At 40.9% G+C, this 15,187-nt stretch overlaps 1 protein-coding gene across 2 annotated transcripts in view; it reads right to left on the bottom strand.

The window, feature by feature from the left end:
* STAB1 (stabilin 1) overlaps positions 1 to 15,187 on the bottom strand; it is a 165,987-nt gene that overhangs the window by 47,789 nt on the left and 103,011 nt on the right. For both annotated transcript variants that reach the window (XM_075833779.1, XM_075833778.1), the window contains exons 43-51: positions 14,790 to 14,863; positions 13,785 to 13,859; positions 13,190 to 13,309; positions 10,952 to 10,999; positions 10,788 to 10,871; positions 7,524 to 7,670; positions 3,587 to 3,709; positions 2,874 to 2,933; positions 1,410 to 1,586 (exon numbers count right to left, since the gene is read on the bottom strand). In XM_075833779.1, the coding sequence (XP_075689894.1) occupies positions 1,410 to 1,586; positions 2,874 to 2,933; positions 3,587 to 3,709; positions 7,524 to 7,670; positions 10,788 to 10,871; positions 10,952 to 10,999; positions 13,190 to 13,309; positions 13,785 to 13,859; positions 14,790 to 14,863 (908 nt within the window). The remainder of the gene's footprint in view (positions 1 to 1,409; positions 1,587 to 2,873; positions 2,934 to 3,586; positions 3,710 to 7,523; positions 7,671 to 10,787; positions 10,872 to 10,951; positions 11,000 to 13,189; positions 13,310 to 13,784; positions 13,860 to 14,789; positions 14,864 to 15,187) is intronic.

Below are 15,187 nucleotides of genomic sequence, written 5' to 3'. Positions count from 1 at the left end.
CATAAAGCTAATATAGGTCATAACTCCGTCAAAAATGATAGTTTTTCTAAATAAAAAACACTGCTATAATCTACATTACAGCGCAGATCACATTATGTAGAAGATAGGGCACTTATAATGTGGTGACAGAGCCTCTTTAAAGCTGCAGAGCATGTAGTGAAATACCTGTACCAAGACCAACTTAAGGGGTTCTATGATGGCCAGGATAGGTCATCAATATCAGATCTCCCGCAGCGCCACCGATCAGCTGACTGAAGGTGCTGTGGAGTTTGTCACCGTGGTGTTTGTTTCCGCGGCCTCGTCACAGTTTACCAGGCACAGTGCTGTATACACTTCAATAGCGGCTTTCCCTAAGATTGCAGTTCCTAAACTGCAATCTCAGACACAGCAGCTACGGAAGCAGGGGCGGACACAGACAGCTGAGGGACCCTGTTCAAGTACAGTACATGGGCCCCTTGCTCTCCAATATCTCATCATACATCACCCACTTTAGTCTATTAGGTCAGGCATTTACGTGCAATCTAATAGACAGAGGCAGGGTACTTTAAGGTGTTCACCAGACACAGCGCGGTACACTTCCGTGGCAGTGGGCCCCCTTGCCTACTGGGCCCATGTGCAGCTGCACAGGTTGCACTAATGGTATGTCTGCCGCTGTACGGAAGTGTACCAGGCTATGCCTGGTAAACATTGAAGAGGCCACAGCGTTAGTCAGCGTTCCCCCTTCAGTCAGCTGATTGGCATGCCACGAGTCAAAACCCCCACCGATCTGATATTGATAATCGTTCCTAAGGATAGGCCATCAATATAAAAGTCCCGGAGAACCCCTTAAAGCCGATCTGTCCTCAAACTATGCTGCCAGTATAGCGGTGAGTATATCGGTGAGTATAGCGTGGGGACAGGTCAAACTATGCCGGTCAGTATAGCGTGGGGACAGGTCCGCTCTTCTATTGGCCCAATTGGAAAAATATATAATGTGCTGTTTGGCTAATAGGAGCTATCATAGTTATTAGTGGGGAGCACTTCCTTCATGAATATACCGTATAGACCATAGTCTTGCTTTAAAGAGATATTTCCATCTGATAATGTTACGTGATATTGCGTTATGGTACCCTCAGTTTTTTCGCTGGTGACTGGCAGTGTTGCTGTTCGGGTAAACCCTGTGTAGGTTCGGTGAAAGTTCAGACGGCCGGACCCCCACCATATAGAAAGTGATGGCATAGCCTAGTGATATCCCATCACTTGCTATGGTGGAAAAAACATGTCAGAAACCAGGCAGTCTGTGCTGTTTGTCAGTCTGACTCTTTATTGTAGATTGTATGAAGATCAGAGATATGACCGACTGATCATCAAAATGTTAAATAGGAGAAACGGTAATTACAATAAAGTAAACTTTATACACAATAGTCTACCTTTGTATCTCTGATAATATGGACTTTCAGATAGGCCTCCAGTTTATCTCGGTGGTCAGCATGGTACAACCATATTCTTCGTTCTTCGGAAAGAGACTCAAAGGCTTTATTTGTTGGCCACAACATTGTGAGTGGTTGGTGAGCCTTGTCCTGAACCATAGACATCAGACTGGAATTCTAGCAAAATAATAATACAAAATAAATAACATAAACGACATAAATGATCAGCCCTTTAGTTACCACATATTAAAGGGGTTGTCTGCTTTATAGAACCCATTTACAAATACCCCTTTAGGGAATTCTGACCAACTACAGGGCTCCCTTGTTTGGGACCGCCTAAGTACAAAGAGTGCATCTCTCTTTCTGGAAGGCCCCCCATGTCAGCTCATTCGTGTCAATGAGCACGATGTAGTGTTTGACTTTGCGTGTGGTGGCCTGCGGCCGGGCTCCCCTGCAGGTTGTAGCTGATCCATGAGGTCCCAGCAGTAGGACAACCGGTGATCATTTCTGGGGGACCTTCCTAACAAAAAGGGATTGGACTCTTATTTTTATTTTGTCTCCTTTGTCCCCATTATTCATATTAACCCTTTATTATCAGAAAAGCAAACTTTTTATTTATGCATTTTTAAAGGCCAGATAAGGAATTTAAGCTGACATCTGATTAGTTGTCATGTACAACACAACTTGTCCTGCATAATAATAATTCTCTTAGTATTTCTCTAAAAGATTTTTTTTTTAGAATCACCAACCCCGTTATCTCACCATTCTAAAATGCTAACTGGTATATTTATATCCCATGGACATTATAGCAACACTTTGTCTCGTAGCCGATTAACCAATGGATTGAAAGTAATGCACTGACTAGATATCGACATACTGAATCAGCAAATGCTGTAAAAGAATCCATCTTTACATGCAAACAGTTTTGGGTACAGAAAAAGTTATCAAAATAACTTATGATTTATGATTTTGGGAATACTATTTTAAACCATAAATTAAAATTATAATTAACACTGGGATCCTCACCAATTGTGGGAACGGGGGTCCCGAACCCCCAGATCCTCGTCATTCCTCGAACACAGTGAGGAGGACATTGAATGGAGCGGCAGCTGAGCATGTACACTGCCGCTCCATTCTATATCTATGGGGATGACGGAAACAGCGGAGTACAGCACTCGGCTGTTTCCATCCCTCTCATAGTGAATGGAGTGGCAGGCGAATGCTCGATTGCTGCTCCATTCTAGTTACTTTTTAATGATGCCGAGCAATGAGGAAGATCTAAGGGTTCGGGAACCCGGTTCTCACGATCTATGGGGGTCCAAGCAGTGGACCCCCCAGCAATCAGCTATCCTGTGGATAGGTAATGATTTTGGGAAAAACCCTTTAATTTACTATTTTTTCCCCTTTACTTCTCGGCACATGTTATATTAAAAACTTTTCTGAGAGAAATAAAACAAAAATTACCTTTAGAAGTTGGGAGAATTTAGAATACCCATATAAATCAGCTGCTTCACTTATATTTAACTGCAGAAAAAAAACTATTTTTAAAACCAATGCAAAAAATACATATTATAAGGTACCAAGCAAACCGTATTCTACACTGTAATCTAGCATAAATCTTAGAGGTACGTGGTCTGTGAATGTCCGCACTTGAGTCTAGAGGATCCATCACATCAGTGCATTACATGGACAATTATTACATTTCAATCATTTCCCCTGTGATGCCTCAGCAGGCTAAGGGTTTATTTCTACTGCTCCCAGGGCCTATGTCAAACCTATCCATAGAGCCCCATTCCCCTGACGGATGCTAAAACCGTATGGATCATCAATATACCCTTTTTTTTCAACTGTATGGAATAGCATACTCGACTACGCTATTCCACATAGGGTCATCCAGTAAAAAAATGTATACAGCGGGGGATAGTTTGTTTTGATTTTAAACATGGGTGCCTACGGTTGAGGTATGTCACTATATATACACGTCACAGGCTTTCGTCTGAGGTATATGTTAGGAAATCCTCCCAACGTATACCTCCGACATACCCATACCATTCATTTATTGTCATGTTATAAGATCTGATAATACGGTTATGTGTTCCTTTGTCAGTTTTCTCATAGTAAGATTTTACCTTTTTAGATTTACAGTAAACTTGGCATTGTATAAATAATAGACTTACTTTACTACTGTTGGTTTTAGGCATTTCTGGGATCAAAACCTTGTCAATAATATGAAATACTCCATTCTTTGCTAATTCGTCACTCTTCGTTATTCTTGCAATATCATTTATGTACACTTCACCCTAAAAATAATTAAATGAAATAACTTCTGCTTGCATAAGGACAAGAAAAACAGCGAAATATAGGAGACATAACACAAATGATAGTTGAACTGATCTAATTCACATTAAATAAGTCTGAAGGAATTTCTAAATAATGAGATCAGTAGCGGACTGGAATACCTTGAGCCCACCAGAGAAGACTGAGAGCCCACCATACAGGAGCATGTCCCTTTTAATTGCAGTGTAAACTCTGCTGGACCTTGTTGGCACTATTGTGACAGGGGCCCATTTTTTGTTTCAGGGCCTGGGCCCACAAGAGGATCCTCCTGTCTGCTGGTGGGCTAGTCCAAACATGAGGTTTAATGGCAGTGGTTTTATTGGAAGTCAGTTAAACATTGAGATTTATTTCTCCAAGAGTGTCAGTGTTTTTTTTCAGCTATAAAGTATGCATGGTCTATAACACAATGAGATTGTGATAAAGAAGCGTATGTACTATGACAGAGGTCGCAATAATGCCTCTACAGGCTCCTGAACATCTTGTTATCAGTCTCATGCGTATTCTTACTCATGAGACGGAGTTCACTTTTAGCGGGACAACGGCACATTATGACAGGATTCTAGAAGTATATATGGATGTACATGTACAGTGCAGGAAATAAGTATTTGATCCCTTGCTGATTTTGTAAGTTTGCCCACTGTCAAAGACATGAACAGTCTAGAATTTTTAGGCTAGGTTAATTTTACCAGTGAGAGATAGATTATATAAAAAAACAAAACAGAAAATCACATAGTCAAAATTATATATATTTATTTGCATTGTGCACAGAGAAATAAGTATTTGATCCCCTACCAACCATTAAGAGTTCAGCCTCCTCCAGACCAGTTACACGCTCCAAATCAACTTGGTGCCTGCATTAAAGACAGCTGTCTTAAATGGTCACCTGTATAAAAGACTCCTGTCCACAGACTCAATTAATCAGTCTGACTCTAACCTCTACAACATGGGCAAGGCCAAAGAGCTTTCTAAGGATGTCAGGGACAAGATCATAGACCTGCACAAGGCTGGAATGGGCTACAAAACCATAAGTAATACGCTGGGTGAGAAGGAGACAACTGTTGGTGCAATAGTAAGAAAATGGAAGACATATAAAATGACTGTCAATCGACATCGATCTGGGGCTCCATGCAAAATCTCACCTCGTGGGGTATCCTTGATCCTGAGGAAGGTGAGAGCTCAGCCGAAAACTACACGGGGGGAACTTGTTAATGATCTCAAGGCAGCTGGGACCACAGTCACCAAGAAAACCATTGGTAAACATTATGCCGTAATGGATTAAAATCCTGCAGTGCCCGCAAGGTCCCCCTGCTCAAGAAGGCACATGTACAGGCCCGTCTAAAGTTTGCAAATGAACATCTGGATGATTCTGAGAGTGATTGGGAGAAGGTGTTGTGGTCAGATGAGACTAAAATTGAGCTCTTTGGCATTAACTCAACTCGCCGTGTTTGGAGGAAGAGAAATGCTGCCTATGACCCAAAGAACCATGTCCCCACTGTCAAGCATGGAGGTGGAAACATTATGTTTTGGGGGTGTTTCTCTGCTAAGGGCACAGGACTACTTCACCGCATCAATGGGAGAATGGATGGAGCCATGTACCGTCAAATCCTGAGTGACAACCTCCTTCCCTCCACCAGTACATTAAAAATGGCTCGTGGCTGGGTCTTCCAGCATGACAATGACCCGAAACATACAGCCAAGGCAACAAAGGAGTGGCTCAAAAAGAAGCACATTAAGGTCATGGAGTGGCCTAGCCAGTCTCCAGACCTTAATCCCATCGAAAACTTATGGAGGGAGCTGAAGATCCGAGTTGCCAAGCGACAGCCTCGAAATCGTAATAATTTACAGATGATCTGCAAAGAGGAGTGGGCCAAAATTCCATCTAACATGTGTGCAAACCTCATCATCAACTACAAAAAACGTCTGACTGCTGTGCTTGCCAACAAGGGTTTTGCCACCAAGTATTAAGTCTTGTTTGCCAAAGGGATCAAATACTTATTTCTCTGTGCACAATGTAAATAAATATATATAATTTTGACAATGTGATTTTCAGTTTTTTTTTTTTTTTAATATAATCTATCTCTCACTGGTAAAATTAACCTAGCCTAAAAATTCTAGACTGTTCATGTCTTTGACAGTGGGCAAACTCACAAAATCGGCAAGGGATCAAATACTTATTTCCTTCACTGTATGTCTTTAAACTCCCCGACTGTGCCGCCAGTGCACCACTGCCGGGCAGCCCCTAATGACATCAGTGAAGCGCCAGCCCATTGAACCAGTAAGGCTCTCTGTGGGTGCCTGTGTGACATCATTCGGAGCGGTCCCGCGCTGGTGTCACTCAGAGCGGCCACAAAGGGCAGACAGCGCCTGGGTCAGAGTCCAAGGTCTGGGTACACGTCTGTGTACATATGTCGCGGTGAAATTTTATTTTTTTTTTTCACAAATTGTGGGAAAACTGCATCATTTTACTGAAAATGTATGAAAAATTGCGACAAAATTATGCGGTTTTGCCACGGTTTCAGGTGTAAAATGTGTGAATCCACCTTGACTGGAATGTGATCTTAGCAAATCCCACCTGACACTACTGCACATTCATTTCTAATGGAAATAAATAAAATAAAAAAACCATCATGTGTGTATATAAGACATCCATTTTATTTGGACTGCGCATTTTTGTGTTTTGGGGAGGCGCTGTATAGTACGGCTATTATTAAGCAGTTCTATACCACAGATTGGTGCCATCTAAATAAATTAAATGTCTTTTGGTGACAGGCAGGCGTGGCACACATCTTATTTAACAAGTTCCACTGTTCGGGTAAGGCCACACGGAGCGGCCCTGACACGGTTGCAACGCGGCCAACAACCGCGCCGGCACCATGTTCGGTGAGACTGTCAAATAGCCTGTTAGTGGCCGCACGTTAATGCGGGTAAGGCCACACAGAGCGGCCCTGACACAGTCGCGACGCGGCCAACATCCGTGCTGGCACTATGTTAGGCGCGGCTGTCAAATACCTTTTTAAGGGCTATTCTGGTTACAACAAGTTACCCCCTATCCGTAACTTGCTGATCGGTGGGTGGCCGACAGCTTGGACCCCCACCGTCTACGAGAACGGGGAGCCCGAAGCTGCCCGAACCCCAAGTTTGAACCGAGCGGCAGGTCGCTCATGCGCACTGCAGCTCCATTCATTCTCTATGGGAGCGCCGGAGATAGCGTAGATAGCAGAGTGCACTGTGCAGTGTTCGGATCAGGGCCTTACCCTTCCAGTTCCACTATTTCAGCAATTTTTTTTTTACTTTGTCTATTCGCATGGTCCTCTGCCCTGGTCCCAGAGTGACAAGTTTCATGCTTCAAGAAAGGTAATGCCCCAGACGTACGTTCAGTGTGTAATATAAAATAGGTTTTGAATTACCTAAACCCGCTATAAATGCATTGGTATAAATTATAGTAATATTTCCCGGCATAAATAGAGTTTTTAACACCATGTATCCCTAAGTATTATTCATTTAAATTACCGCAGATGATGACTAAAAATACTCCTCAAAAATGCTGAGAGGAATATTTTTAGCTTGCTGAAAAATATGTAGTGGGACCTCTGTACTATGGTAAACCAGGGCTTCATTTAATACCACTGGACAGGAGACAGCCGTGGTGGGGCATATGTCTATAGAAACAGTCCCTAAATATCAGACAAGTCCATGTTTTATGACCAAAAAGCTATAAGATGTGTGGTTTATTGATGGGTGCACAGATAATGTACAATATGTCATCACTTGACTTACATTCTTTGTAGAAATTCTTATGGTATCACCAGAAATTGTAGTTAATGATGATATTTTCTGAAGATCGTCAATAAGAAGCCTTTGACAGCTCACTAGATGGTACCGAAGTAAATGTTTCATAAGATTCTTTCCTTTCCATTCTTCAATCTGAAAGATGACATATAGAAATAAACAGTAGTCTGTATTTTTTTCTCAATTACCTAGCAGCACAACAATACAACTCATGTATTAAAAGCTGAAGATACTGAATTTATTAGAACGGGGAAGGCCCACCATACTTGAATGGCTAGGGGATTGGCAAAATAATTGGATGTCTCCTAGACTGGCAGCATTGATACAACGCCATCAATCTGAGATTAATACCAAATACCCTGTCCACTGGTCCACTACCTGGTCCAATACCCTGTCCACTACCTGTCTAATACCAAATACCCTGTCAAATACCCTGTCCACTGCTATGAATCTTTCCAATCAGCAATAACCATTGAATAATTATTGGCCTAAAAATCTTTTAGCTGACAATTAAAATGGCCAATTCCCCCTAAAAGGCTATGGACAACTTTGGGCTGAGAGGCATCCATGGCCTTTTATTCTAATGCGAAGTGCGGGGACCTGGATATGAGCAGCTGCCAGACAACAGGAAAGATCCAACCTATCTGATTATTATTTTCCCCCAACGTAAGACAATAGGTGAGCGTTTGGATGTCTTTTAGACATTAGATTATCAGTAGGATATGCGGGCAAATTTCTAATGCAGTGGTGACCAAATAGTCAATTGACATGAGACTTCAGAACGATGACCAGTAGATCTTGATATTAGGTGACCATACTGTTCTCTACACAAAAGTGGGAAAACTCCTTCCTCATAGGTCCATGCATCAATGTTTCTGTCACCAGTAAGGGACTTGTAAGACTCGACCAGTGTTGTTAGCTGGCATGGGTATCACACACTCCCTGACAGCTACGCTCTAGCCATAGCAGCGGAGTTATGTATGAAGAAGGCATAGTGGAGCAACTGCAGTAACTAACAGTAGCTGCTATGACTGAATGGCACTCGGTCCTATTTGTGCCACATGTACCTCACCCTGGTCCCCTAGTAGACCACCTAACAAGGGCTCCACATAAAGTAGTTTGCATTCTAAAAAAGTTTTCCCCTCCTGATCGAAGTCTATGGCCACCATTCCAGAACAGGTTGGCAATTTTCTCCACTTCTTATGTCTTGGTCTCATTTACTTGCGGTTGAGAGGCAACACTAACTCAGAAATTAAGAAAATAGGTTAAAACAGTAATTAGTCTTATTCTCCAAAAGAAGTAGCGCCACTTCAAAGCTCAGTACACAGAGCGCTCAGACCTTTAGCAAAGCATCTGCACTAAGGGTAATTTTACACCGGCCAATATGGGGCGTAACAACGAGCGCCGATCAACGAGACAGCTCATTGATCGACGCTCGTTTCACAAGGAGCCTTGATCGGTACTGTATGGGGACGAGCGATCATTACTACGAGCACTCGTCTCCATGCATTTCCATCATGTCGGCAGCACGTCTCCCTGTTTAAACTCATTGTGCTGCCGACAACGAGAATATTTTCTGCTGTATAAACGATGCTCGTTCATCGGCTGATCGTTTACACAGGACAGTGATTGGGAACAAGCGTTCATATGAACGCTCGTTTGCCTGATCATTGGCCCGTGTAAAAGGGCCTTTATACTGTCCCAGAATGAAGCAAGGATGAACACAAAGCCCAGCCCATGATTACCAAAGAAACAAAGGATTATAGAAGACCGATAACACTTCAGATGCCATGGGCCATACGTAGACCAATTTTACTGCCTGGTACAACTGATCTGAATATAGGCCAATAGTAAATCATAATGAATCCTAGAGTGGAAATTCCCATATTGCTCTGGATTTCTGACGTTTTGAAAAATCTCTGTGTGATGGAAATGAATTATCCCCATACTGTATGTGAAAAGGTAATGTGGGAGAGGCTGAGGACAAGGAAGACATTACAAGTACATAAGCCTTCCATCATTTCAGCAGTTGTTAGTGACCTGTTTTCTATTTTAACCCCTAAATGACCAGGCCTGTTTGAACCTTAATGACCAAACAATAGTTTTCAATTTTTCATTCTCACATTGCAAGAGTCATAACTTTTTTATTGTTCAGTCGATGTATCTGTATGAGGTCTTGTCTTTTGCAGTATGAGTTGTATTTTTCATTGGCACCATTTTGGGGTTCATATAATTTATTAATTTAGCTTTCATTCATTTCTTTTGGAAGGGAATGCAAATAAAACTGCAATTACGCCATTGTTTTTTGTGGGTTTTTTTCTCCGCTGTTTACCATGCGATATGTTTTATTTATTTGTTTATGGGGGGTATTTTTTATGAAACTTTATTTTACTTTTTTTTGTCCAACTAAGGAACCTGAAGCAGCGATTCTTTTATCGCTTGTATAATGCTTTGGAATATTTAGTATTCTGTCAGTGTAAGGGTAAGTTCACACGTAGCATAAATACTGCGGATTTCCCCCAACTTATTTTGTTACGGAAAATCTGCAGCGTAATACAGTAGCAGCAGAGTGGATGAGAGTTGAACAAATCTCATCCACTCGCTGCATAAATGATAAGGGGAAAAAACGCTCAGAAATTGACCTGCGGTGCGTTTTTTTAAAATCTGCAGCATGTCAATTTTATTTACGTGATCACAATAGGGAGACAAAACCCGCAACAAATAGCAGATGTTGTGATTTTGCGGCAGAAACGCTGCTTTCCGCTGCAAAAATCACAACTAGGAGGCTGCATCTCTCACACGGGATGAAACGTCGGGCAGCAGGACGGGAGGAACGCGTTGCCGTGTCTATGTAAGTATGAAAGTATGTAAGTATTTTTTTATGTGCAGTTTTCCGCAGCGGACATTCCGGCCGAAAAACTGCACTGAATTTCTTGTGTAAACGTACCCTAAAACTGACAGACAACCTATCTGGCATAGCCTAATAGGCAGCCACTTAAGGGGTTAAACTGCCGAAATAGGACTTTTTTTCAATACTGGCAGTTATGGCAAGAGCCAGGCTGTATATACTGTATGTACTAATCTCGTAAGTACAATGGCAGTACCCACGAGATCCGAGTGACGGATATATCTGTCCCGATGCAGGAACTAGCACCCGCTCATGACGGATATATCCGTTAAACATTATCTTATATTCTGAATTTCTAAACAAATGAAAATTGATATCCAAATCTGTTACTGTACAGTTATTACCGTGGTGCTGTTTTCAAGAACCTGGTCCTGTGGCACAAATACAGTGAAAGGTCCAGTTCCTGATAAATCCTTAACTTCATATCTCTAAGATGAAAAAAAGTGACAAATGACAAAATGTTTCTATATTATATTCCCTGTTTTTATTTTGTAATAATATTACTGACCTGGAGTTGAGACTGGAATATATTTGTTTCTTTACTATATTCAAGCATCTGTAAAAATATTGAAAACATATATTACAAAGGATATTCAGAGAATTCATGTAAAAGAAACGTAACCCTGATTATTTTAGGACATTCATCTGGAAATCCTTGAGAATTTACTACTTGCATGACAGCCATACAGAATGATTACATGTGGATTTTCAAGCACACCTCTCCATGTATTCACATCCATCAGTTCACTAGTAATTGTGTACTACGGATATGTTGTGCATGCTTTTGTGCACGCTGGCCTCTGAGAACTCACAATCAGTTAACACTTCCTTTTTTGCAGAGATCACTTTTCAGTGTGTGCTTTGTACACTGCGGCTGGTCAGCAGTTCTCTCATTATCATCGCAGGCAGGATTACAATGACACCTTTATTATAAAGTCGGGGGCAGGTAACACAAGATTCACCATTGACGATAAGTGATGCACATGGATCCCGTCCTCCCTGTCCCTGCATAGTGACCTCTGCACACATCACAGAGCATGCCCACAACACTCTCCCATAAAAGTTGTTTTCTATCTTGCACTAAAGGAATATAATGATCAATTAACATAGGCTTATTCACAAAAATAAAGGCTATCCACACTAATGGCAGATTCACACAAACGAGTGCAAACTCAGACGTGAAAAAGTCAGTGTTTCACGTCCGTGTTGCATCCGTGGGCGACCCATTAACATGGATCCCTCAGAGACTTGAGTCTATTGAGGGATCTGTGAATACGGACAAAAATAGGAGTCCTAGTTTTCACGGGCCCTTTCAAACGGTCCGTTAAAACAACAGCCATTAGAAACTGCCCCATTGAAATACATGCGTCCGTGTGACGCCCATAAAAAAACGTCCATCACACGTTCGTCTGAATAATTCCTAAGTAATAAAAATTATCTGTATCAAATTAAAACATCTAATATTCTGAAGAATCCAGTTACAAAACAAGAAATATATATTACAATAAACTAGAAAGGTCAAATATCCATTAATATAGTTACCTAATAAGTTGCATTATAGTCAATTATCCCCAAAATTTTCACTCAAGCCTTTCATAGAATATTTTTTTTCTCAGCCTGGGGCATGTGAATGGTGGTTGGTTAATGATTTCCTATACAACTAATGCTAGAGTTCCAGTGTAACGATTCCAGGGGGAAAAAAAATCTGAATAAAAATACTTCTACCACACAAGTTGACTGTTGCAGTGAACTGGGCCCTGTAGGATTTTTAAGACGAGCCACTTTCAGGACAATTGATTTTGCCGGTGAGTATTTTGGTAAAAGTCTATGTTGTATTCCTCCCTTGTTTCTGCACCGTACCGGTGTCTCACTAATGGCCAGCTTTATGGTGTCAGAAACTGACTTTCCAGTATGTAAGCCCTCTGGGTATATAAACTAGGAGACTTTTGACTGCAGGACCTGTGCCTTTAATTGCCACAAAGCCGACATATACAGGCCCAGGAGTTGCATTCATGCCAGTTGGTTCCCATAAAGGGAATGGCCAATAGTCAGGTGTCATGTCGCGTGTCAGTTAGGAGCATGGAGTGTATAAAACATGCAGCCCGAGGGCAACATTTCCTCTTTGACCCGCTCCCCAGGCTGCATCAAAAGAGTTTTCTGCTGCAAGCAGCCCACTCTCCCTTCCATTGCGATGTGTTTTATGTCTTTCCTTGGGCAATGTTTTAGTGTTTCTTGTTTTTTCATTCCGTTAACAAATGTCACAGTTGGGCGCCTTGAAGTCACCAAGTCTGATTAACTAGGACATACCCACTACGCGTTCAGTGGCCTAACATCCTGGTGTCCTCAGATTTTAGCAAATATAAAAATGATAAATCCTTTCTGGCAAATAAAAACGGTGGCCTACACATTTATATTTTGCGATGTTGTCTGCCTCATTATTTATTGTTCATTACGTTTCGGTAACAGCGAGGACTAATGCGGACCCAGGATCCTGCAGTCATCAGTGAACCAAGCTACCCATCCCCCAAATAAGCTATCCTGTTAGAGCAATGAATCCATAGTAATGACAATCTTTGAGGGTCTCTGCTCTCAAACCCACACCGATCATAAATGTATGACATATCCTATTAGTACGTCATAAATGCCTGAAAAACGCTGTTAACTCAGTATGAATAAAAAAAAGGTAAGACCGCTAGTGAGAACTCGGCCGCCGAGAACCTTTACACAAACAAATTGGGTAGAGAACCTGAGCAATTGGTCCTGTGCAGTTTAAGCCATCCCCGATGAAATAAAACATACAGCGGCAGTAGCGTTTTGCTGGGCCAGTAAATACGCAATATGCAAATGGACTACATCCTCCATTATTCTGTAAAGAAAGAAGAGATAGGTAAATGAAATGCATTTGTGGTAGAGAAGATTTAGGATGATAATGTGGGGAAAAAAAATTGATGAAAAAAATTAGCAAATCTATAAAAATGTTCTGCTCAGCAACTCTGACAGGTTTCATCTTGATAAATATACCTCCTAATGGGATCTCAAGACGACTGTGTCTCCAAAAAGAAACTAACTTGTAATATTTTTTTTTTATACTACTTGCTCAGCCAAAATCCATTGTTAATCTCATTATAGAAAAGGTAACTATAAAACATTAGAAAAACAAAAATACAACTTTTTTGTTAAAAGGCAACTGTAGGGCTTGGTTCACATGTGGTGGAATTTTCCCTGTTGCAGATTTTGCCTCAAATTTCATGACACAAATGCAGTATTATGAGCATCTTGTGGATAATGTCGAGAGTTGATTTGTACACTGAAATTATTTCAGACATATGCGAACATCAAACCTCTTTGCAAACGTTGATTTCTTTACAAGTAGGTGAACCATTTCCTTCGTACCCTGGAAGGCAATTGCAAGCGACCTGCAAAGAAGTTGAGGTGTTCATAAGAACCCAAAAAAATACAAAAATTACATAAAAATGTATTTGAATATTTCAGTATTGCTTACATTGAGGGAAACATACAATCACATGTATAGCTTTTGATAGAAATAAAATTCCGGGCAACAAATACACTGGAAATCCAGGTTGCTGGGCAAAGTCAAACCCCAAATAGTTGCAAATTCAATGTTAATTCAGTATTGGCAGGTAGTCTAAAATTGCTAGTACCCTAAGTAAAAATACCACGTTCAGCAGTGGCAATAGCTGCAAACTCTATTGGAGGGGCGGTGAGTCATGTTTACCTTTGCGGGTTTTATAGGCGCATACTCTTTAAAGTCCAGACCATTGACAGTGTCCATGACCTCCGAATAGGAATGAGCGAATAGTTTCCAGACAAGTCCTTTCATAGTTATATGTTTTGCATACTATTGTAGGTATCAACTATTCTATTAATATATTAATATACCTACAAATCATACAGATTTTCTATTCTGTTACTGACAGAATGTCCAAATAATGTATGCCCCATGATCACTAGATCATCTCACAGAGCTCCAGTTCTGAGAACCTCCAGATACTTTTATATATATTTGTGGGGTACTCAAGCCGGTGGACCTACACCGATCACACATTGATAAGATATAGAAAGGATTTTTTTTATAGCTTAGACAATTTTTTGTAAATGTTATCAATAAAAAGCAATAGGTTTGATATTATTTGATGGTTTATTCATAATTTCCAGTATCTAACTTTACCGGTTAAATCTAATTAAAATAAAATTGATTTATAAAAAAAAAAAATCTATAAAAAAAAACCACATAAATCATAATTACAGCACAATTCGTTTATAATTATTGATTCTGCGGGATAGGGAAGGTTATTTGTTTTGTAACCTTGGAGATGAATACTTACCTTGTTTGGCCCAGTTTTAATGCATTCTGCATATTGATGACAACCGCCATTATTCTCCAGACATGCATCAATTTCTGCATCAAAATGATAAAACAACAAAATGTTTACTTCACCAAAGAATATCTTGAGAATAGCCCATGTAGTAAAATAAGATGTGTTAAATGTCCTTCAGGCTTCAGTACACTATGGTCTGTAAAACATCAGATATTCTGAGCGTTCTCCTATTTAGTAGAAGTATAGAATAACAATGCCACCACCTCTGATGTTAATGTGCCCCTCTCTAGCCCACTCCACCCTTTCCAACTACCGCTGATAGGAATTGTTCCAACTGGACCACCCCTGTCCATTTACCCTATTACGGCATATGTACATATCATGGGGGGGGGGGGGGGGGCACA

Source organism: Rhinoderma darwinii, chromosome 7, assembly GCF_050947455.1.
Source record: "Rhinoderma darwinii isolate aRhiDar2 chromosome 7, aRhiDar2.hap1, whole genome shotgun sequence".
Classification (NCBI taxonomy): domain Eukaryota; kingdom Metazoa; phylum Chordata; class Amphibia; order Anura; family Rhinodermatidae; genus Rhinoderma; species Rhinoderma darwinii.
This window is presented reverse-complemented; position numbering and strand designations above follow the sequence as displayed.